This window comes from Mesoplodon bidens (assembly GCF_964165515.1).
Source record: "Mesoplodon bidens genome assembly, contig: HAP1_SCAFFOLD_608, whole genome shotgun sequence".
In the NCBI taxonomy this organism is placed as follows: Eukaryota; Metazoa; Chordata; class Mammalia; order Artiodactyla; family Ziphiidae; genus Mesoplodon; species Mesoplodon bidens.
In genome coordinates this window covers 39,468-65,050 of record NW_027672699.1, presented here as the reverse complement: position 1 = coordinate 65,050, position 25,583 = coordinate 39,468, and the positions used below count along the sequence as shown (strand labels likewise).

At 44.4% G+C, this 25,583-nt stretch overlaps 1 protein-coding gene and 1 pseudogene across 6 annotated transcripts in view; one reads left to right on the top strand and one right to left on the bottom strand.

The window, feature by feature from the left end:
• Window positions 1-580: 580 nt before the first annotated feature.
• Window positions 581-25,583, bottom strand: part of LOC308609831 (zinc finger protein 226-like) — a 64,460-nt gene continuing 39,457 nt past the window's right edge. For 2 of the 5 annotated variants that reach the window (XM_081259127.1, XM_081259128.1), the window contains 3 exons: window positions 25,167-25,217; window positions 23,025-23,070; window positions 20,506-21,142 (listed from right to left, as the gene is read on the bottom strand). In XM_081259127.1, coding sequence (XP_081115253.1) covers window positions 23,036-23,070; window positions 25,167-25,217 — 86 coding nt within the window. In that variant the 3' untranslated portion in view covers window positions 20,506-21,142; window positions 23,025-23,035. Of the gene's footprint in view, window positions 795-14,544; window positions 17,745-20,505; window positions 21,143-23,024; window positions 24,402-25,166; window positions 25,218-25,583 lie in introns of those variants that run through there. The other 3 variants (XM_081259129.1, XM_081259126.1, XR_014014358.1) reach the window with 3 other exon arrangements.
• Window positions 8,038-13,728, top strand: LOC308609821 (protein FAM170A-like; annotated as a pseudogene). Its single transcript has 2 exons — window positions 8,038-9,675; window positions 13,615-13,728. The product of its transcript is annotated as a protein FAM170A-like (transcript).

The following is a 25,583-nucleotide window of genomic DNA, read 5'->3' as shown; positions in this document are numbered from 1 at the left end:
CTGGGAAATGCCACTGACAGCTCAGAATATCCATGGCATTTCTAGAGCCTCGGCACTGCTCTCGCTCTGGGAATGAAGGTCCAAAAAGCACATCGGAGAATGTTCATAGTTGTAAACAAGCTCCACCTTTGAAACACAATCTACATAGAACCACATATACAAGCCTGCACGATGGAGGAAGCCAAGGTCTCCTCCATGATTTCCCTTCTGACCACCTTAGTGTCTCCTCAACCATAAAAGGTGAACTTGAAACTCAGGACCTTGCCTTGTCACCAGAAACATCCAAGCTTGGATCAGTCTTTCTAAGACCAGATCCTTGCTCTCTGAACTATTAGAGACTTGTCACATACACAGAGGTAGAACAGGATTATTTCTATCTACCTGGGGACCTGGAGTCTTTCACATTGCTCCTGTTAAAACACTCACAACAGCAAAACTTTACCTACAAAGGGTTCAAGCTATGACACTCCCAATTTCCACAAACCTCCTCAGCTCTTGTGAGTCACATGCAGCCAATTCCAGGAATTGGAAACATGGTTGTGAGGATGAAACTGACTTTGGGGCTCCCCTTGGATATGGTCTTCCAGACTTACCAAAAGGCCATTAAGAGGAAGGTTTACCCCACCTCAGGGAAACCCGAGGCAGTACTTGCAGTCATAGGGCTGGCCATGGCTTCTGAGCTACATCCAAAAAGAATTTCATACTGTACCTGGATCTGCTGAAGCCATTTCTGACTGTCCGAGAGCCAGCATGTACCGCTTCTCAACTGCCTCCATTGTGGATCATCAGTAGGGCTGTCAGATTTAGTAAATATAAGTACAGGATACCCAGTTAAACCTGAACTTCACATGAATAATAAGTCATTATTTTTAGTATAAGTAGATCCTATGAACTCTTTGGGGCATACTAATCTTAAAAATGTACTTGTTGTTTCTCTGACATTCAGATTTAACTAAACAGCCTATATTTTATCTGTCAACCCTACCCTTCAGAAATGATGGAGGCTCATAGAGATCCAGGAGACGCCTCAGCGCCTCCTCAGCTTTTATTTCTACGTCCTGGACAGCGAGCACGAACCTTCCAGTCCCAGTCATTGGCTAGAATGGAGGATATTCTCTGTTTTAGAGCTTTTTCTACTTGTCATTGTTATTATCTTCCTTATTTTAAAGAGATGTTTATTTTTTCCCAAACTTCATAGCTCATCCAAAAGTATTTCAAAGTTCATTAGACAAGGGAAAAACAACATGGGTCTGAAAAGTGAAGGAAACCGCCTGGTGTTTAGTAAAGAAGTAGTAGGGAGACTGAAAAAGCCAAACTTAATAAGCAAATCTCTCCAAGGGTATTTTCAGAGCTTGATACCCTCCCACACCCTGAAAATATTATTACATCAAAAACGTAGAACTGCTAACCAAATGTAAGGCTCCCATATGATTCTATCAAACTGAGGATGCTTCTTTACGAAGCAGTGAGCACACTTGCTGCCCCAGGGACCTTGGCAGTTGCAACGTAGGGCTCTTGCCTCTGGGATGGAAACAGCAAGTTTTCCTGTGGTCTACACGCTGGCCCCAAAAATACTACACTCCCAATACTTGTCAACTTTAAGTATTTTTCTACATATCTCCATTTTTCTGTTACTATTTGGACTACATCCTAGACTTGACACTACATAAATTGCATTCAAGAAGCTATTTTTAAAAGTTGGTAGGAAACCTTAAATCTATAGCTTGCAGTCCCTGGCTTACTTTCATCCAGGTGCATAAGTGTTTTCAAAAGTAGTCAGGTTAGTTACCCCATATCACAGCCCCACGCTTGTGTCACAGATATAAAAATGGAACATGATATTTAAGGTTTTAGTTGCCAAATCATCAAGCCTCCCAGACAGAGGCAATAGGGCAAAATGATTACACAGGCATGGATTTTGATTTGCTCCAGTGTCTTGGGCAAGTCACTTGGCCTCTGTATTTATTTGTACTTATCTGCACTTATCTGTCACTTGGGGGTCATAATTGTACCTGGTCCATGGGTACGTTGTACAAATGATCTGTAAAGTAGTTACAAGAAACCGACACAGAGTAAGCACTCCACAGACATTGGCTATTAGCTATTGGAAATATTTCTCCATGAAACAGATGACTTTATCAGTGGATGACTCGGTGGGAGACAGTGAATCACAGAATCACAGCATGTTGAAAGTGACCTAGTTCACACTCTTATGTGAAAAAAAGAAAAGTGTGCCTGGGTAGAAAATGTCTGAAAGCTTACCTAACAAATAGTTTATCATGTTAACTTGGAGAATTAGAATAAAACAGGAAAGCAGGAAAGAAAAACTTGAGTGTAATTCAATTTCTCTATCATTTGTGTTTCTACACTGAGACTCTGAATACACTGGAAGCGCAATGTTTTTTAATGTGGCGGGATAAAGGTTTTCACGTTTTCCTGATCCATCCGTATTATTATCTCAGAATTGCTGGCAGTTCTTGCCATCTTTGGATCTACACCCATCTGAGTCAGGGGGCCATTCTGGACGGAGGAGATAATAGAGCAGAAGTGAAGTGAGAGGAAAGGAGGGACAAGATTTTCTCTTTTCTCTTCCAAGAGGAAAGGTCTTTGGAATGGGAACAACTCACAACCAAACTTTGGGGAAAGGATGTGATGGAAAATGAGACAAACATCCTACCCCTGTGATGAGAAGGATTCCCTGGGCTGGATGGAGGGAGGTCACAGGTGGCTGGACAAGGAAACCAACTAGGGAGAAACACACACAAGTGCAGAGCAAACACCCTGAGGCCACTCAGCCTGACTCCATGCAAACATGTGTCCAGCAGCCAGCCCTTCACCTGTGGCTCCCCAGCAAGACAGGTACCTCGGGGGTGCCAACTCATTCTGAGTCCATTATGCCTGGCCATTCATAAACCGCTGTCTAACGTGTGAGGAATAAACTCTCAATGTTTATGAGGAAATTGGGGAAGGAGATTGAAAGGTTACTTAAACGGAAAAAAAAGAAGTTCAGCAAGGCAGGATGGTAGAGAGACAAGAAAAAGACCTTAAAAGATAGAAAGGATTTGCCAAAGAAGAGAAAGAAAAAGAAATGATTCCGAATGGCTTAACCTGCAGCTAGGAAGTTAAGGAAGATTATTGATGGGTGAAGACTATGGAATAAAGTGAATAAAAGTTTTCAGAAGTTGCTGAGAATATGGTAAGAAGCATGATTATCCAATTATGAATTGGCTGCAATGGCATTCTAGGGGGACACTAGGAAGGGGAAGCAAATGTTCCTGAGATGACAGTGGCAGGTGGAAAGTTGTTTCAGGGGAAGAGCAGTCTTGCAGAGGGTGTATGAGAGGAGGGCAAGTGTGAGCAAGCAAGGAAATACTAAGTGTATACGGTTCCTTCACTGAGTGCACCCAGCCCCGTGGTCAGCCTTGAGAACAAGCAGGACTTCAGGTACTGGAGCTACATTTCAGTCATCAAGACTTGAGAAGACACCCTTAACTCAGGTCTTCTCTTCAAACTCCATCTTTCCTTCTTGACCTTCATTTGGCCTCTTCCCTTACCCTCAAGCTGTGGACTGAGGCCACAGAGCAAGATGGGTCACTAGTGTCCTCCATCCCCTGGCGACTGTGGTTCACATCAGTGGAGTACCAAAGGCAATAGCCAAGTAACAGACACAAGAGTGTATGAAGAAGAAGAGATTCTGATAAGGCTTTCTGTGACAGTGTGGGCCAAGTCGGCTCTATATGGCTGGTATCACCTGAATTATGAGCAGCCTTAGGGGAGAAGTTCTCAGAAGGCAGAGCCTGGCTCTCTAGAGGCTCTGCGTGCTCACAGCCCACTCCAAGACCTCAGTTACACCTTCGGCCCCCAATATCTCTCCCTCTGCCTGCTCAGAGTTTTTGAAGGCTTCTTTCCTCCACATTTCTCTTGAGCGGTGGAGGAGGAAGATGAGCTTCAGGCCAGCTCAGACTCCCCTGGGATCCCAGCAGGATGCCTATCATTAACCTCCCACCTTCTAGGAAGCTCCTAAGATCTTCACATTTGGGGCAGTTTTCATTTCAGCTGTGCTTCAAATTGCTGGCTGGAGACGGCCTGTTGGAAGGTGGCTGAAAGCAAGTAGCAATCCTTCGGGCAGCCTGGCCCTTCTCGACTGTCAGACATCTTCAGGGATATTCTAGGAAATGTTGTTTGTTCTAGAGAAGGGAGGGAAACAATCCAATTGTCCAATAATGCTTGAATGGAAAATAAATGATGCTATATGCATGTGATGAAATAATATCAAGCAGTCAAAAATCAAAGACCTAGATCTATATGGATTCACGTGGATAAATCTTGAAAACATAATATTGATTGAAAGAAAATAAGATCAAGAATGTTAGATTGTGATAACAGGTATGTAAGTATTTAAATATTTAAATCAATTCAACATATTGCTTCTATATATATATAGATGCAAGAAAATAAACTTTATCCAAAGAACACATTATTTACATTTCCTATGCTCATTTATCTAGGAGACCCAAAAGAACCCACAGATAAACTAGCAGGAACTAATAAGACGGTTCAACAAGGCACACACATACAAGATCAATAAATTTTAAAAGTCAATCAGGCTCCTCTACACTGGCGATAACAAATTAGAAACTGTAAAAGAAAATAAGAAAAAAAGAAGATCTAAAAATTGTCACAAGAGCCATATAAATTATTTAGAGCTAAGCATACGTAGAAGGCAATATAACTAACAAAGTGAGTACGAACAGTTAAACTCCACCCAACCCAAGGTTAGGAAAAGACTGTTGTTACTTTATGAGAACAGACCCTCTTCTTAAGTGGCAGATCAGTAAGTGAGAGTGAATCAAAGAAACACAGCATTTGAAAAGTCAGCTAGTCCAAGCCTCTTGATGGCACATACAGAAGCTGAAGCCCAGATAGGTTGAGTTACTTGGTAAAGGGCCCAACGTCCTGACTCAAGGACTAGCATTTTTCACTCATTCGTAAGACACAATCAAATGCAGTACCTTGGAAAGAGATGGGAAAAAAATGAAGAAATCAATTATATAGTTCCTCATCTTTAAGTACAGAAATAGCTGTGACAAAATTACACGTATTGAGGGAAAATTGAAGTGCAGAGTTTAAAATGTCAATAATCCACAGGGAAACTGGAGACCACTGAAAATATTCATATTAAATCTCTCTAGAAAAGACATGAAAAGATCTCCACTCAAAATGTGAATTTTATAATAGACATGGTATGATACAATTTATAATAGATATGGTATGAACCTTTCCCTTTCACGGGAAAGGTTCAGCTGGGAAAAAGGAAATGTTCTTGAAAATGGGGCCTGTGCTATTGCAGACACTGTGCTCCACCTAGGTCCACGGAATGCTCTGATGTCATCACTGAGGTCACAGAATTCCACTGTGCGCCTGGCAACCTTGCAAACATAACAGCCCTGGTGAGCACTAGGCAGTACTGCTGGTTCACTAAGTGGTACAAGTTTTTCAGCCATTTAGGAGACTTGACTATTTTTATTTGTATTGAATCATTTCAACGGATTGCCCAAGAGCCAACAAGGGCCAACCTGTAGGGAAGAGGAGGAGTTGGACATCTCTTGAGGCATCTTCTAAGGGAGACTTCTAGTTGGTACCATGAAACGGCGACAAAAGAGGAAACATCTGGAAAATGAAGAGTCCCAGGAAACTGCCGAGAACGGAGGAGGTATGTGGGGGGCAACATGCTGGGGCACATGGGTTTCTGCCAAACTAAACCTTCTCTAGGATGGGGGGGACTGAGAACGTGTCACCTGTGAAGCAGGGAGCGAGAGACCTTGTCTCACTGACGCTGCCGTATCCATCCGGAGGGTCCCTGTGGTGTGAGACGGCACAGAACGGCCAGATGCCCCCTGGGAGATGGGAGGTCAGCTCCGCTGGTCTGAGGACTCTCCCCTGGGGCAGCCGGGCCTGGAGCTCTGTCGGACTCATAGCAGGCTGCATCCTGCTTGCACAGACCTAGAGGTGCAGCTTTTCTCAGTCCCCGATTTCTCTCTTATTCTCTTGGATCTTTCCCTGGGGTCATGAGGTGGGGGATGTGAAGGATGCAAGGATGCTGAGAGAGACCCATGAGTTGCTTGGCCTCTTTTACCAAAGTGGAAAGAGAAGCCCCATGAGTTGAAGGCCCTGTTGAAAAATATCTTGACAAGTGGAATGCACTTTGAAAGAAGATTGTTTGTCTAGGGATGGTGTCATATTGAAAGCAAGGAGGTTTTATTCCTTCAACAGGAAGAATTTCCCAAAGGAGATCAAGGGAAGGGAAGGGTTTTCCAGAGACTGAGACCGCGTGAGCAGGGGTGAGAAATGGCCTCAGGGTCCTGCGGGGAGCTCTGAGAGCCACGGGCCACGGGGTGCCTGCGTGCATTAAATGTAGGCGAGTAGCTTGCCCTGGGAGAGGGGTGGTCACCCCAGAGCTCCAGCTAGAGGCCTCTGCCCCAGATTAGAGCCCAGTAGCTCCTACCAGGCCCAGGGCCCTGGAGACTGTAGGATGGGTCCTGGGAATGGAGCTCTAGACAGCAGGCAGATTTCCAGGCAGTGGCTGGGACAGGCTGGGGAAGGCAATGACTGCCCCTGACCATTCAGAATATTTTGCTCTGTGTTCCTGTGTGTTCGTGTGTGTGTGTGTGTGTGGGGGGGGGTAGTGCAGAGAAGAGCGAGATGAATGGGGTTAGAGTGCTTACCAGATATAAAGTCTGCGTGGTAAAGTTCTTGTCACCCTGCCTGGACCTGGCTGACACTCGGTGTACGTAAGAGTGTATACAGAATTCTTGTTAGGGGTGTTTCATGAGACAGTAACTCATACACCCATGTACACTCTGATACAGCAAAAATATCACACACCCCACATATAACTTCCTTAGTAAACCACACACAGCACATGGAGGTATATACATGCATCCCTTCTCTACTACGTTCTCATACAACCCACCTGTATCACAATCGTCTCCTCCAACACCAAACGCTGGAGATGAGATATGTATATAGACACACACACTATATATATAGGACACACACACACACACACTATATATATATGTATCTCCTCAACTCTTGCACAAACACAGCTAACTTCAGCCATCTCTAAATACCTCTATAAGAACCAGTCACGTGTCATACACACCACACTTATAACACATTCTTGAGTAATGCCAGACCCGCTTTGTACAAACCACAGTAAACCACAGTCTCAGTAACCCAGGTCAGGATTGCCAGAGAAAATATGGGCTATCCAGTTCAATTTGAATTCCAGATAAACAACAAGTAATTTTTCAGTATCAGTATGTCCCACATATTGTATGGGCCATACTTACACTAAAACTAAGTCAGGCCAAACACTGCATGGGAATACTTACACTAAAAAAGTATTCTGGGTTTATCTGAAACTGAAATTTAACTGGGTGCCTTGTATTCTTGTTCGCTAAGTCTGGCAACCCTTATATACTTACCACCAGCTGATGTATTATATATTTATTGTAGTTTTGTTTAGTGTGTGTCTTCCCCTACTAGAATGTGCAGCGTTACCAAAGACTACAACAATGGAAGAGTGCCGGATACACAGGAGTAGCTGCTTACTGAATCTTGGTGACTGAATGAATGAACACGCACCATAAATACAAGCCACACCATGTAATGAGGAAAAGTTACATGTCCCAGAATTCCTGACTTGTGAACAGAAACCATGCACACAAAGGCCACAGACACAGATAGACACATCTGCACTGTGCTCCCCATGCCAACCCCACACTTACCACAGACTTAACTGATACACATCACTCACTCTTCCCACACACTCACAGTCACCACCGAGGCCTACATTACCAACTAGACAGTGAGAGAATAAGTATGGATTGGAATTAAATCCTGGAGTATCCACTGGGAACCACACTCTCAACTGTGTGTATTCACTGCACCTGACACGTGTCACACACTCAGTAAATATTTGTGGACAGAGGACTGATGAACCCACCCTGAGCCTTTCATTCCTCCCTCAGGAATCTCGAAGTCACAAGAGGATCCCCCTCGGCTTGGATCCACTGTGGTGGCCCAAGGCTGCAGCCCAGGGCCAGGGGAGGTCTCCTCTGCCCCTAAACACTTCTCCTGTGCTTCTTCTCCGCGCAAGCTCATGTACGCCGGTAAGGGCGCGGGGCTCCTCAGGTGAGGGGGTGCTTGGCTGTGAGGCAGGAGGCACACAGATCCCAGGGAGGCTGAGAGGAAACCCAAGGTCATCAGAGGTGATGAGGGCTCTGTGGAGGAGCCTGGGCGGGATGGCTGAGCTGTTACGAGGGCGTGTATCCCAGCTGAGTCAGGGGTGGGGGGCGGGTGTGAATCCTGGTACTACCATGGTGGGGAAGTCAAGGAGCAGTGGCCGGAAAGGTCTGGACTTGAGGTGGAGGGAAGAGGGACCAGATTAAGCATCTTCAGAGAAAAATGTAGGGTTTCTCTTTGCCTTTGCTTCCAGAGAAGGACAGAGTTCTGCATCATACACCTCCAGCCTGAGAGCAGCGCCATCCAGCTCAGGTCCACACAGCTCACACACACATGCGCCCTCCAGGCACAGCCCTTCTCCGTGCACACATGAACCCCAAGCACGTGCTCCACAGTACTCTCCTCCTGCACCACAGCCCCATTCCACAAGGAATGCACCACCGATATTCCCAAACTCACACTCCTCGTCATACACGCATCCATACGCTTCCCTCACATACCACAGTCCTCACCACTGTACTCCACACCCGTGTATACAGACACCGCTCCAGTATCCCCCAACACGCAGATGAAAAGCCCACAGATGACACCAGATACACCACTGCCTCCTACGGCCAACAGACACCAAGCTCACGACATAGCTACGTCATGCAAATGTCCCTCTCTCGTCTACCACACCTGCTCCCTCAGCTTCCGGCATGGCCCATGCATGTTATTATGTTTTAAAATTCCTTTTTCAGGAATCCGGAGATCACATCGAGACACTGCCCAGCCTACCGCACCCCTAGCCCAGGTTCAGGAAAAAGGGGAGACCGCTCCCCCATCACACTGTGTCTCCTCCTCACCCTCTTCACCCTGTAAGAACGATCTGCACCCAGACAAAGAGGAAAGGGGCATGAAAATATACTACATGCAGGTACAAGTGAACAAGGGTGTCGCTGTCTCCTGGAAGACAAAGAAACCCTTGGAGTTGCCTGAAAAGCAGCTGAGGATAGAAGAAGTGACCCTTCCTGAGGATGCGTGCACAGTAGCCACTGAGCCCTCTTCTGATGTGTCCACCGAAAACCTCCTGTCTGACAGTGAGCCCACTGGGGAGGACAAAGAGTATGAGGAAAGGGCAGCGCCAGGCAGCCCATCAGGGTCACCTGCCGTCGAGGAGAGACCCAGGGCCAAGACACCGGAGTGGATGGTGACCATGGAGACCGGCTTCAGGTGCATGGCCTGCTGCCGGGTCTTCCCCACCTTGGAGATCCTCCAGCAGCACGTGAAGTTTGGCATCCTGGAGGGCTTCAGCTGCCGTGTCTTTCATCTCACCATGGCCCAGCTGATGGGCAATGTGGAATCCGAGATCACCCCGAGGAGGAGGACGAAGAGGACGAGGAGGACGAGGAGGACGAGGAGGACGAGGAGGACGAGGAAGAGAAGGTAGAAGGCCCCAGCCCGAAGAGACCCCGCAGGCAGACTCTTTTCTCTCTTTTGAGTTCCACACAGCAACTGAGATTCATGGGACAGAAGATCCTGGAGACGGTGTGGCCTTGGAAGAGGTAAGGCTTGAGGCTGGCAGTCTTCTGAGCCTATGTCACGAGGGCCCAGAGGAGTCCAAGGGAAGGGGCCGCACACATGTGCTGGTTGACCTAATGGCTCTGCAGTTGCATCAAATGGGACACACCCAGCACTAACAAAGGCATTGAGCTCTGTTGACGTAAACAAGAAGGTGGAGCCTTTTCCTAGGAGTTTTCTCAGGGTCTGCACGACGGACCTCAACTCTTAGAGGACGTACTGCCAGCAGCGCCTTCTCGGCAGAGAGAGCCAGGAGTGGTCTCCAGAGAGGACAGGGGCCCTGGCAGGACCAGACCTTTGAGGTCTGAGAGCCTTGGGCCTGAGCCGAGATCTCACCCGGACCACTGGACCTAGCCTTCTGTGACAAAGGGGAATATGAAAGAGAGTCACGTGGAAATGAGGTCCCCCGAGATATGGAAATGTTCCAGAACCTTCGTTGCGTGGTAGTTGATCTGGAGCCAAGCTCACTGTGGTGTGTGTGGCTCTGAGCATTAAGGCAACGCTGGAGGGTAACCCTGACCAGCAGAGCTTGGAGTGCTTCTTGTCTCTTCCTGTTCTACCTCAGTTGTTTTATCCCTTCCAGGGAGAAGAAAGCACCCTCGGGAGAGTTGGTAGTAAACCAGGGTATATCCTCCCTCAAGGGGACCCGGCCTGCCCTTCATTCAAGATGCTCTGGAAATGGGAACTGACTCATGTTATCCAATTGGCTGAGGGAGCACAACTCCCATGTTGATTCCGGTCAGACATGTTCATCAGACCTAGAGCTTTTCTCCTGATTCAAATCAAGTAGGGTATTAGTAGAGTTCCCATTTATTTCAGCCCTAGAGATAGCACATGAGCAAATAAAAAATCTTTGTGTATCAAAGCATTCTAATGAGCCCTTTCATTTTGCTGTTCATTGTGAAAAACACGCTCACTTTATCTCTGCCAATGAAGTGTTTCCACTTGACCAATGATGCCCCACGATCCCATTAGCCTCACTGAATTTAGGGAGCCCATTATGATGACATCATTTCCCTCTCATTCTTGGCCTGCAGAGAAGAGCAGCTACAGAGCATTCCAAGACTGCTAACGCTCCCCTCACCAATACGTTTCTTAAACCTCTGGCAAAGGAAGTGTCCTCTGAGCCCTCCCAGGGCACATAGGGGGTTTGGGTGAGCAGATCTTATATGATAAATCCACTCCAGTGGTCTGGCATTCCTATGCCTTTGTAAACCTTCTACAGTGGTGGTTCTCAGCTGGGGACACTTTTGGTCCCCCCTCCCAGGAAATATGTGGCAGTGTCTTGAGACTTTTATTTTATTTTATTTTTTTTTTGTGGTACGCGGGCCTCTCACTGTTGTGGCCTCTCCCGTTGTGGAGCACAAGCTCCAGACGCACAGGCTCAGTGGCCGTGGCTCACGGGCCTAGCCGCTCCACGGCATGTGGGATCTTCCCGGGCCCTGGCACGAACCCATGTCCCCTGCATCGGCAGGCGGACTCTCAACCACTGCGCCACCAGGGAAGCCCCTTGAGACTTTTTTCTTTAAGGAGCTGTGTTATGAATGAGCCCCACGTGGCTGGTGCACACGGATGTATCAAGGCACTTTTTTTTTTTTTTTTTTTTGGTACGCGGGCCTCTCACTGTTGTGGCCTCTCCCGTTGCGGAGCACAGGCTCCGGACGCGCAGGCTCAGCGGCCATGGCTCACGGGCCCAGCTGCCCCGCGGCATGTGGGGTCTTCCCGGACCGGGGCACAAACCCGTGTCCCCTGCATCGGCAGGCGGACTCTCAATCACTGCGCCACCAGGGAAGCCCTCAAGGCACTTTTTATTGTTACAACTAGGGTGGCAGGGAAGAGTATGTGCCACTGGCCCATCTTACATTGCACAGGACAGCTCCCAACAACAAAGAGCTATCCAGTTCAAAATGTCAGTCATGCCAACGTCAAGAAATTTTGCTACAACATACTTAGAAAGTCCTGGCATTTTGACTTTAGCCTACGCTAACTTTGGGTACAGGTTTCAGTCATTTGAGCAAACTGCTGAAGGCATTCCCAGGTAGCCAAGCTAACACGCTGAGTCTGGAATGGGTGTTGAATGCACTCGTATCAACAAATCCAGCCTAACCCAATATTACATTACTCCCACCTGCTTCAATACCTACAAACTCCACACACATTATTTCTCAGGTTTCTATTGATATAAGTTATAAAATTCCGTATTTTAGCAGATAGTGTCTCCTCATGGTCATCCTTTATACCCGGTGGGTACCCACCCCTTCCCTGCTCCCGTCCCCATTTCAAGGACTCTAGTCTGATTACTAGGTCTGGAAAAACGAGAGGTAGTGGAGGCAAGTCTTGAGGATCCACAGACCCCTGCAAGGAAACTACCTCAGAGTAGAGGCAGACTTCCTTCTAATAGCACAGCAGGCTCAACTAAGAGGTCACAGGTCAGAGGTCACAGGCCTCAGCTTTGTTGGAATCTGCCCATATATTTCCACCTCAAATTTCCAGGATTCTACTCCTTCCCACTGATGCCCTATGACATAAGAGAATCTACAAGGTTGTGAATCAATGTGTTGTCATTCAGCCACTGACTGAATTTGACTTTGGATCCCCTTAAAAAAATAAATAAATAAAAAGGAAGGAAAGAAAGATAGAAATGCTGATTATAACAAGTCCCCCAAAGTGTTGCTATGTAGCCAAGCTCAAAGCTAAGACAGAAAATCCCCAACGGTAAAAACAGATTTCGAGCTCAAGCTATCAACTGGGACTTGAAACTGAAGGCCCTACAAAGGCCAATGGAACTGGATACAAAGCTAAAGATTTAGTCTTTAGCATAGATGGGAGTCAAGGTTAGAGGAAGCCACGCACTGGGAGTGAGTTGTGAACTACTCAACACTAAGAGCAGCTCTTTCATTGAATGTGAAGAAAGAAACAGGTAGTCCCTAGTTGCTACCACTGTCTTTGAACCAAACTAAAGAACAAGGTCAACCAGAAGGGCAGATATGAGAATCAAAAAGGAAACCTCTCTGGAATCCTCACTGAACCAAGTCTAAGTTCTGCTCTACTTGTGGTCTTTCACTTACAGAGACAAACCTTTTGGGCTTACCACAGGGATCAACAGACTTTTTCTCTGAAGGGCCAGAAAGTAAATATTTTAGGTTTTGTGGGCCATCAGTGCTCGTCACAACCACTGAACACTGTCAGCACAATGGGAAACACTCAAAGATGGTAAATAAATGGATGGGCCAATAAAGAGCTTTTAGGTTCCAATAAAGCTTTAAAGGCAACGAGCCAGGTTGGGCTCACAGGAGGTAGTTTTCCAGCCCTTGACTTAACTCACTAAACTACAAATTACCTTGAGAGTTGGTGGTTTGATATCTACCAAACCAAACCAAACAAGAAAGCCCTAGGATTTCTGACATCTAATGCAATGCAATTTGAGGTAGCATGGACTTTACATACACATGTGAAGGTGTGGTCTAGGAAACCAATCTTGGAAACCTGCCTCTCACATTAAATACATCTTTTGCTGAGTAAAGCCCTTTAACCAAGTAAGTGTTAAACATCAGTGAAATGACCAAGAAGTAGGAAATGGTATGCAAACCTCCTCCTTAACAACTTGTTCCCATCATTCTAGGTTTCTTCCCTATGCACATTTTTCCTTAGGGAATCGTTGATAAATTTTACCTCTAAAACTTACCTATTTCCACTCTCTATCTTCAGGATTTGCCCAATCACTGTTACTTTGTAAACAATTTAAAAAGTTTTTTGGGGGGTAAATTCCTCTTTTCCCACAGCTAATGGTTCTCTGTGTCATAGTGTCTGGAACGACCCAGCTACTTCTCCAGTCAGACCAAGCACTTGAAAGGACAAGCCGGTACCCCGAGCTATCCATCCATTCACCCAGTAAGGAAGCCTGATGAGGAGAACTAGGATGTGTACATTTCTACTGTTGGAATTAAAACAGAATATTCTGGGCTGCATGGATTTATCCTAAACTTCAAATGCATTAATTATAAATAGACCGTTACACTGACTAATATTCTGTCTCTTTGAATAACCATATACATTTTTTCTTTTTTATAACTGATTTCTAGAGGTCTATTCCTTAATTTTGGCCATATATATGTATACCTCATGATGATAGGATTTCTTACTGTGAGGGATTAATATGTTCTTAGTAATTTTTAATATTATATTTTACATTATTTTACTACCTATGTTACTATAAAAATAACAGTATTTTACTGGAAAATTGATGCTCAATGAAAAATTTAAAATATGGAAGTTAAATGTGGAAAAAATCCCTGAAAATCTTGCCACTGTTTACATAAGGGTGAATATCCCTTTACAGATGATAGGATGCATTAACACACACACATACATGTTTGATAAAGGTATGTGATGTACCTACCTAAAATACATTAAACTGTTACATGCTTCTGTCATTAAGTTTAAGCCATCATTTTAACAGACCTGTCATTACATAAGTATCTTAAAATATAAAGACATTCCTATTGAATATTTCACTTTTACAAAATTTAGTAACATTGACATGCTACTCACCTTTTCTACTTGAATTTCCTAATTATAAGGTCCTATTCTGTGATTTCTATATCAAAGGGACGCACGTTCTATGTTTTGATATGTACTCAGCAACTTCACTTTGAAAATCAATTTTTCAATCCACCGCTAGGAAAAAGTGTGCAAGTCAGTCATTGAATAAATATGTTTGATGAAATTACCAAATTTCAACAAATAATTTTTTTCTTTTTATCTCAGGCCAGAGAGGAGTAAGGAGATAGAGAACTTGACAAAAGTAATCTACTTCACACAGCCTCTTTTCTCTACTTAAGAAGTCCTGATGAAAGTAATGCTAAAACCCTTGGGAGACAATCACATCAAAACCTAGACGGAAATGTGGTGAGTAAGAAACCAACGATCAGTTCATTTACTAAGAAATGTTTGTCCTCTGTCACTGTCATTAGGAACTCTTTCTGACACTTAAACCTCTGCCTTGACGTTCTTGAAAAAAGGGTCAACAGTATGCTTTCTGTATTGCAAGATGAACAATCCATTTTCAGTAAGTCTATACTGTCACAAAAGATAACCAAATTTGTACTGTATAAGGTTCACAGAATATTAGATAGACAAAGTCCAAGATAAGATCCAACTTGAAGCGAGGCTGGGGGGAGACAAATGGAGCTCATCATAACAGGACGATGCCACATTAATATTACAAATTGCAATACTGAGTGGTTTTCTAACACTTCAAATTTTTGTCTCCCTGAATTACTTTTAAGGCCAGATTTAGGTTAACTCCTCTGAATACAAATTTTTATGAAATTTTGGAGGGGATTGCAACATAATTTTCAAAAAGTTTTTCCTCGTTCATTAACTGAACAAATATCGAGCACCTACAAAGTAGCTGACAATGTTCAGACTGTAGATTCAGAACAAATGTCGCTGCATTCGTGGAATTTACGTTGTAATGGGCATAAATTTTGGCATGTTCATCATACTTTTGTACAAGGCCTGCTAAAACTCACACTAAGGCTTCTCCCCTAATATTTAATAGAGGTCAAAGTTCAAACTTACTACACCATTTACCAGAGTTCTCTGCCGTGTGGCCTCCTGGCTACTGGGACATGTTGAGCTATGGCTGAAACACCGACTTTAATGAAACAAATGATTTTTTTTTCTTCTGAACTTGATGACTGGAAGAATTCACATGACACCTGAGTTGTTTCTGTCTCTGTTTTCATCATTTTATGGAACTTTTTTCGTGTGTGGGCTCTCTGATGGTCTTACCACTCCTATCACTTTTATAGGATTTATCAGCAGCATGGATTCTGTGATGAACTGTCAGATTGGAGCGCCAGCTGAAGCTCTTCCCACAGGTCTCACACGTGTAAGGCTTCTCCCCCGTGTGCACTCTTTGATGGGACTGTAGCTGTGAAGGCCGACTGAAGACCTTACTGCATCTGTCACATCTGTACGGCTTCTCTCCAGTGTGGACGCTCTGATGAAGCTGAAGACTTGAGGCCTGAATGAAGTGCTTCCCACACTCCCCACACTTACATGGTTTCTCTCCTGTGTGGACCCCCTGATGCATGTCGAGGTTCAGGCTCCGCTTGAAGCCCTTCCCACACTCCTCACATTTGTATGGCTTTTCTCCAGTGTGGACTTTTTGATGGGCTTGAAGGTGTGAACTCCGACCAAAGCTCTTCCCACACTCTTCACAGTTGAATGGTTTTTCTCTGCTGTGGACTCTCTCATGGGCCAGAAGATTTGAGGCCTGCCTGAAGACTTTCCCACACTCCTCACAATTATACGGTTTCTCTCCGGTGTGGATTCTGCAATGAATTTTAAGATCTGCTCTACGACTGAATCCCTTCCCACACTCTTCACATTTGTATGGTTTCTCACCGGTATGGATCAGCTGGTGGATCTGAAGTCGTGAACTCTGATTGAAGCCCTGCCCACACTCCTCACACTTGTAAGGTTTCTCTACACTGTGGGCCTTCTGATGGATTTGAAGATATGAACTCTGACTGAAGCCCTTCCCACATACCTCACATTTATAGGGCTTCTCCCCTGGGTGGACAACCAGATGAACTTGATAATGGGAGTTCCTCCTGAAGCTCTTCCCACACTCATTACATTTGTATGGTTTCTCTCCTGTATGGACTCTTTGATGTGCCTGAAGGTTTGAACTCAGAGTAAAGCCTTTACCACACACATTACATATGTATGATTTCTCTCCAGTGTGGACTCCCTGACGGGCCTCAAGACTTGAAGGCCGACTAAAGCCTTTCCCACATTCCTCACATTTGTAGGGCTTTTCTCCTGTGTGGACCCTCTGATGAATGTATAGATTTGAGCTACAAATGAAGCCCTTCCCACACTCCTCACATTTGTATGGTTTCTCTCCCGTATGGACTCTCTGATGGGACTGAAGGTGTGAATTCCGACTGAAGCTCTTATCACATGTGTCACATTTGAATGGTTTCTCCCCAGTGTGGACTCTCTGATGGTCCTGAAGGTGAGAGGCCTGACTGAAGGCCCTCCCACACTCCTCACAATTATAAGGTTTCTCTCCCGTGTGGACTTTACAATGAATAGTAAGTGCTGACCTACGACTGAAGCCTTTCCCACATTCCCCACATTTGAATGGTTTCTCTACAGTGTGGACTTTCTGAGGAGTCTGCAGCTGTGAGCTCTGACTGAACTCCTTGCCACACTCATCACACTCACTGTGTTTTCCTCCCACGTGAACTCTCTGATGAATATGAAGAACCGAGCTGTAACGGAAGCCTTTTCCACACTCACTGCACATGAGACTTCTCTTTTGAGTGTAATTGCTGGTGAAGATCAAAGGTGGAGAGATCGGTGAAGGTTTCTTTACATTCATCACACTGGTAAGGATTTTGTCCTGTGTGAATCATAGTATTCTGATCCAGTGTTGAAACCCTCGTGCTATCTTTTCTATAATCGCTGTAGCCGTAAGATTTTTGACCCTTGTGTACTCCATGAGCATCAAGGTGATGTGAAATCCAACTGATGGTGTCAACATCCTCTTTACACTGACACAGTTTATTTTTCATGGAAATTTGCTGGTGTCTATTCTGATAATTCTGGGACTCAGCCAATGAAGTTTTCCTCCAAGAATCCTGGGCTCTCAAAGTTGCAAACCTTGGATTTCCAGTACTACTGGGATCACCTGCTTTATCATTTAATATACGGTTCTCATCTTCAGAAATTTGAATAGAGTCCTGCCCCAATCTGACAGGGGGAATCACCTTGTTTGTGGAACTGACAACTATTTATCATGGAGTCTTGGCATCTGGTTAAGTCATTTGCAATTTGTTGCCAGATTTGCCAGCAGGAAAGCTCTTCACGTGATCCTCTGTCTTGAACGGCCCTCAACTCACTTTGATTGTTTTCTTCTATATGGACAGAGAATTCAGAGATGTGGACACGTGAAAGCTTTGTTCAAAGATTCAAGATTTTACACTTAAGACACAGTATGAGACTTTAATGAACCTCAGGATGGTTCAGCTGATCTTTCGCACGACAAATGAAGTTCTCTGGTTTATATACTAACAGAAACCAAGAGATGGTCTGTTAAACTCCCAAATACTTAGCATTAATGAAACCCATTTAAAACCAAATGACTACTCTGACATACTATTTAAATCATCTTTCAAAAATTACATGTCATTCCTACCATAACACAGTATCAATAAAGACAAGCATTTTGCTGTGCTCACAGCTTTAACAGTGCCTAGCAGTTAGTCAGGGCTCAAGAAATGCATGCACAGGTGAACTCAGTTTGATTTCTAGGATTCTCTACAATTCTGAATCCCAGGTTAAGTTTGAACCAAGTCAGAGAAGCGAAACAGCTTTTACACGTCAGGTATCAGATACAGGAAAAGGACTGGAAAGTACAGTTTTGCTTAAGTTGAAAGGCTGCACCCGAGGCGGCAGCACACCAAGGGGGTTAGTGCTGAGGAGGATATGAAAGGTGCTAAAAACCGGGACTTCCCCGGTGGCACAGTGGTTAATGATCTGCCTGCCAGTGCAGGGGACACAGGTTCGAGCCCCGGTCCGGAAAGATCCCACATGCCGCAGAGCAACTAAGCCCGTGAGCCACAACTACTGAGCCCACGTGCCACAACTACTGAAGCCCGCGTTCCTAGAGACCGTGCTCTGAAACAAGAGAAGCCACTGCAATGAGAAGCCTGCGCACCACAACGAAGAGCTGCTCCCACTCACCACAACTAGAGAAAAGCCCATATGCAGCAACGAAGACCCAATGCAACCAAAAATTAATTAATTTTAAAAAAGGGTCTAAGAATCAGTGGGGTTAAAAAAAAGCATAAAGACCTATGCACTGGATCCTTCTGAGGCATTTGTGCTGCCTAATATGTTCCTCCACTCCCCCTGCCAATCAGGAGTCAAAATTTAGAGGCTAGGGAAGAATGCTGTCTCTTTAAAAACAGCATGGAAAATTTTTGGACACAGATACATTGGTCTTTAACAAGAATGAGTTCCAAAGTGAAGAATGGGGTTTATGAGTGAGCTGGGAATAACTTCCATAGCCTGTGATAAGTATTGAGAAGAAACAGACTAGAAACTATTAAAGAATGATCAAAGCACCCAAGGTGACATTATCTAAAATGCCTTCTACAAGATACATACAAATGCACACACACACACACAAAATGTTTGTAGAGCTAACAAAGATCGATTTCTTATTAGTGAGGTGGGCTTTGGAGGAGGCAAATGGGACGCAGCGGGGCAAATCTTTTAAGGGAAAGGCTAACTCACCAGCTGCCTGTTTTCTGAGACCTGTTCTCCCCTGGTATAAGGGATAAGGAAACAGAAATTTCTTTCCTTCTATGGGAGGGTTACCTAAGAAGTAGACATAAGAATCCTCATTCAAAACAGTATTTCCTCCCCAAATGAATTTGCTCTGCTACTAAGAGCTCAAGGAAAGTCACAGGGAAAGCATTTTACTCAGTTTGGTTATAATTACAGGTTCTATACATATTTTTTGTGCAAGTTGATGAGGGCCAACTTGTACAGAAAGGCAAACACACACATACACACATCATGGGCACCTGAGAAGTTAGAATTAGGCTAGGAATTCATTTGAAGACAAAAAAACATTTAGCAATATCCCTTATTCACTCGGATTTGTTCACCGCCTACTAGCTATTTTCATGGAAGGCTAATTTCTCTATCCATTAACTCATTCGTTTATTCAAGAAATATTTAAGAGTTCCTGTCATGTACCAAGACTATGCTAAGCACTGAGGCTAGTGAGCAATAAACATATAACAGACCAAATTCCTCCTGCACTCCTGGATTACCCTCCAGTGGAAGAAAGAGAGGCGAGAAACAGGTGAACAAAATGTACATGAGTGAAACGCTTAGAGACAAAACAAGGCAGGGCAGAGAGAGTAAGAAAGAGAGGACTGTATTTCCCATAGGGTGGTCAGAGGACAGCCACCTCCTCATCTTTAAGGTGACTGACTGAAAGAAGTAGAGGCCTAAAAGATTACAGGTGAAAGAGCATTCCAGGCAGAGAGAAGGACAAGGAAAAGGCTCTGTGGCAGAAGCATCCTTTGCAGGTCTGGAAAAGATAGGGTAAGAGGGAGGAGAGGTGGTGTATTCAGGGAGGTGGTGGAGAACGAACAGCAGCCCACAGAAGGCTCTAGAAGCCACTTTAAGTGGTTTTTATTCTAAGTAAAAGAAGCCACAAGAGAATTTTGAAACAAGAACATAACCTGACTTAAAGTTACAAAAGATCACTTTGCCACCTAAAGAACAAACTGTGGGAGGAGAAGGGTGGCAACAGGTGACCAGTACAAAGACTATGCAATAATCCTGGAAAGAGATTTCCAACTGGGACCAGGTGATGGACAGCACAGGGCTGGTGAGAAGCAAAACAGATAGACAGCTAACCACAGGAACTCACGACTGCTTGGTTCTCACCTAAATTTCTATCTGCGTTGCTGAATTCATCAACCAAAGCCTCTCTTCTCTTTCTATATGTTTTGTATCTCGTTTGAAGAATGAGAACATGCAAAGTCACAAGTTAACATGAACGGGCTAGAGCGAAAGTTTACTAGAAATTTGAGTTCCAACTGCATATTCAAGGTATTGAAAGCTGTGTTTTTCAAACTTTGTATCACGACCCACTGAAGAAACAGCATTTATTTCACAACCTAGATACACAGGTAGAAAAGTATACATTACTAAAACGAAGCTTGAATGACCTATATCTAACCAATGTCTCTTTTCATGAAATCTGTTCCCACTGGCTCTCACACCACTCATGCCATCGCCCAGAGTTTCTGCTGCAATGTGTTGTACTCTTCCTAAGAAACTCTGATATTTTCTATACTTTTTTATTTCATTAAAAAATCACACGTAGGGCTCAATAAATTGGCTTTATGATCCACTAATGGCACGGAGGGAAATCTGAAAAAGAATACACAAGGTACAGCAAGATACTGTCGATTTACAGTTCTTTTACAGAATAATTGAAAAGGACCTGAAACACACTGTTTGGAAAGACCAGAGGCATCCTCTCGTGTCCCACAGGAATTGCAAAAGTCTGGTCCCCAAACTCAGGGAACCACCTCAAGAGGCCCAAAGCCTTGAAACACCAAGGTCACAAAGACACTCGCAGAGAAAGGCTGTCCTCACCCACTGAGACCAGGTTCCGGAAGTTTTCCACCATCACATCCTGGTACAGCTTCCTCTGGGCCGAGTCCAGCAGCCCCAGCTCCTCCTCTGTGAAGGCCACGGCCACGTCCTTGAAGGTCACCGCCTCCTACGACAAACACCACCACCTCAATCTTATACCCAGTGGCCAGTGGAAGAGGGGCAGCCCCGAGGAGACGAGGAGGATGGGAAGTTGCTCCGGCTCCTGTGAGGTGTGCAGACTTCCCAGCACCCCCTCCTTCCATCCTGCCAATGCCACACACTGACTTTCCTCAGCCTCACCGGACGTGCAGCTATGAAAGAGAAAGCTTTGTGTATTTACCTGGGGCTCTCAGACAACTCATAAGTAAACTCCCTAGAATTCTAACCCCTGGATCCTGAACTAAAAAGCTTTCACTGTTTAATTATTATTGCCAAGTGCCCCAGAAACAGTTACCAATTCAGTCCTGGCAGTATTTGATGGCACCTGCTTTCTCATTGAGGTGGGAACCAGCTGAGAAGGAGTGTTATCTGTGGAAACTAACCAAAAGGCCATGCCAGGTCTCTGAATGAAAACTCTCTCTTTCCCCGTTTCTGTCTTTCGCTTGAATGCAATACTCTGACTCCAGACCCTTGGTTTTCTGGGTGAGTCTGAGTTGGTTCCTCCTTTTTTCACAACCCCTATTCTTTATATTTAAAACAAAGATGAAACCAAGCACCTCTTTATACAATTGTTCTGAGCTGTCTATGCAGTGACAAGTGCTTTAAGTACCACTGGACTTTTTAAACTAAGGTCATGTATTACTCTGATTAGAAAAAAATAGAAGATGGAAAAAGAAACAAACCAGTAAATAAAATACACAAAGGGTCTGACTCAAGCATGGGGAAGACTGAATCTAACTCTGGTCGTGAGAAAACTTCTAACCATACATTATTTTTTCTGCGTGAAGCAGCAGTTTGATCCTGCTGTGCTCTGCCGTATTTGGATATTCTACCAAAAAACATCCAAGGCACCACATGGAAAACATACCTCTTAAATTCTGAATACCTAAACCTACTATGTTAAGGGCAAAAAGGGGCAATATTCTTCAGAACAGATATTTTGAGAACAAGGTTAAATCAGGAACACTGTCACTGTAGTGCTCCGAAAACAGGAGAAGTCTTTCAACTCAATGTCTGTGAATAAAGAATAGTTTAAAAAATAGGTGCAGGGCTTCCCTGGTGGCGCAGTGGTCGAGAGTCCGCCTGCCGATGCAGGGGACACGGGTTCGTGCCCCGGTCCGGGAAGATCCCACATGCCGCAGAGCAGCTGGGCCCGTGAGCCGTGGCCGCTGAGCCTGCGCCTCCGGAGCCTGTGCCCCGCAACGGGAGAGGCCACAACAGTGAGAGGCCCGCATACCGGGGAAAAAAAAAAAAAATAGGTGCCTAAGTTTGCAGGAACATGATAAAGCAATTAAAAGTGAATGTTAGCTAGTATTAAATGAAAAAAACAATTTAAAACTGTATCTATGTTATAAATACAAATACACATCCATGAATACATATGATGAAGAGATTACAGAAATATAAAAGCAGCTAATTTGTAAGCAGGTAAGCAGTAGACTGGAAGATGTCCTTCATTTCCCTTAATTTTTCTTTTACTTGTAAAATAAAAAAATGATGAAATAAAACAAAAATTAAAACCGAAACCAATTAAATTTAACAGGAATTTTAAAAAAAGCACACATGGCACACTCAGGTCCTCATATGCTTAGACTCTCCTTGAAAGAGAAAACCCATATGGAACTATACCCAATATTTCGTAATAACCTATAAGGGAAAAGAATCTGAAAATATATGTATATATATGTATAACTGAATCACTTTCCTGTACACCTGAAATTAATACATTGTAAATCAACTATACTCCAATCAAAAAAAAAAAAGAAAAAGAAAAAAGAAGAGGAAAACCTGTGTCCAACCTGAGTACAAAAATGGCGTTTTTAACAGCAAGAAAGGCAAGCTCTACTCACCTGGAATGTGCTCATTTTCTCTCTCCTTCTGGGGCAGTGCAGAGTCCTAGCAAGACAGACAGGGAAAGAAGAAGTCAAACTGGAAACTGGTTTAAAGAAAAAGAAGTCACTAACCCACGTGGTGCTCATTGTGAATTACCAAGGCTCCCAGTCCTCGGGGTGGCTACAGCTGATTATGCTTGATGAGCAGAGCCCCACGCAGATACCAGATGCCCCCGTGAACCCCCTCAGTGGCTGTGTGAGGAATGACCTGCCCATTCATACACAGTGGCCCCCTCACAGTGTGCCTGCAGCTTCCACAGGGGTCATTCTTATTCTGGGTATGGTGTAAACAGAGACCATGTAAGTCAGAGTAGGTTTTGGAGTCAATAGGCATGGGCTCTGATCAGGCTACGCCATTCACTAGCAGTGTCACCCTGGGCAAATTATGCACATCCCTTCGCCTCAGTTCTGTCCTCTGCCAGTAGGGGAGAACACGGGCATCCACCTCGTGAGATCGTCATAAGGTAGGAAGCTCTGAGAACACCACTGTCAGGGTTTCTTATTTCTTAGCAACTGCGGTAAAGCAGATGATATTTTAGTTAGAAATTATCCTTAGAGATGTGATTTCTACCAACAGAAGACTGTCAGACATGTGGAGGTCATATGTTGTTGCCCTGTTATGTGAGAGTCTTTAGACTTCTGAAAATCTCTGCTTGTCTTCCTAAAGATTTTGTGACTGCAACAATAATATTTAAATTGACACGGACAACTTTTTACAAAAGGTATAAAAATACGTTAAGTTTCTTTTTAAACAGGAAGTACCCTTTTGACAATTATGCACAGAGGTAAAGAGAACTAATAAAAGCCAGGATTCTGCAACAACAATAAAAAATAGTTTGACAGTCCATACCTAATTCAAATGAAAAAAGACAGGAATCTGAATTGTAATTATATCATCATAAATATAGGAAAGTTTAAGAAATAAATGGGAGACTTCCCTGGTGGTGCAGTGGATAAGACTCCACATTCCCAATGCAGGGGGCCCGGGTTCGATCTAGTACAAAAGATGGCAATGATTCCACTCCCCAAAGCTTGGGAGAGAGACATCTTCACAACTTCTAACGACCTCCATTTTGACTCTACACTTGCTAGCTGTCTTCTGCTCAATTCAGGATTCTGAAAGGGGCCCTGACAGTTGACAATAATTAGTGGGGGAATAAAATCATTGGACTAAGTAGGGCTTTGGTGAATCCAGCTCAGTTTTATCTGTGACATCCAGCAGGGTCAATTTCCTCGGCCTCAGTTTCCAGAAAAGACCCTCTCTTGAGCTTCTCGAATTTTCACGTGCATGTGAATTACTGCGGGATCTTGTTGGAATGCAGCCTCCTGGGCCCCCTACGCAGAAATTATAAATCAGAAGGTCTCGAATGGGGCTCAAGGCTGGGCATTTCTATCCAAGTGATGCCAATGCCGCTGGTTTGTGGACCACAATTTGAGTAGCACTGCAGTGTAACATCAGTCCCACAAAAAACAGCCTCCACTACACAGAAACATACACAAAGAGTAACCAGACAAAAAGGCACTAAAACATTAACAACTGCTATCTTTACATCCTAAAGTTATAGATAATTAAAATTTTTCTTTATGTATATATCTGCATTTTTCCATAATGATTATGCTGCTTCTATGATATACATATTATTTGAAATAAAATAAATGACCCAGTTGAGAAAACTATCTTAAAAACTCATAAAATAGCCTAAACCTTGCTCTCAAGGTCCCCACAATTAAGTCCCAACCTACTTTCATGATATGATTCTAGCCAGTACCCTATGCTCAAAGAGAATATACCAAAGGGATTAGCAAACTCAGCTGCTGGACTCAAACTGCCTGGGTCCCAACCCCAGCTCTGCCTCCTACCATCGGGGTGAGGATGGGCCAACAGGGTTGTGTTCCCTGCCCCCAGCTCCTCAGCCTTAAAGTAGAGAAAACAGCAGTACCAATTCACAGAGCCACTGCCTGATGGAAATGTGGTCATGTGCATAAAGCTTTTAGAATGGAAATTAGTGACCAAGGCTCAGTTATCATCGTTACCCATGTCCCATACGTTCTACAATTTATAGGAATATCTTAAGTAGAAGAATGCCAAGTCCTACTCACGTGGGGCTCTGTTGCCTCTTCCTCCGTGCAGTGCTTTTTGAGAAGCCAGGGCTGGGGAAGGAAAGGAGACTGTGAAATACCAGGGCTGTTGTTTCCATCCCCACTAATTCATACCGCACCCCCTTCCGCCCCCGTACCAGCTAGAAGTCCTCTCCTTCCAAAACAGGCCAGGAGTCCAGGACAATTCAGCTTCCTGGGCTCACAGAATCCCGCTGCGAAATGGGTGCCTCCCGAATTAGCGTAGTATTAATACCAACAATGTATCAGGCAGTTGTAGACCTTTTACTTGTGCTATCTCGTTTCTTCTCACAACACTATGTTAACAAGGCATTCCTTTTTCCCCCCTTTTACCGAACAGCAACGGAGGCACAGAGGAGTTAAGCAACTCACCCAGTGTGACGCCGTATGAAGCGGTAG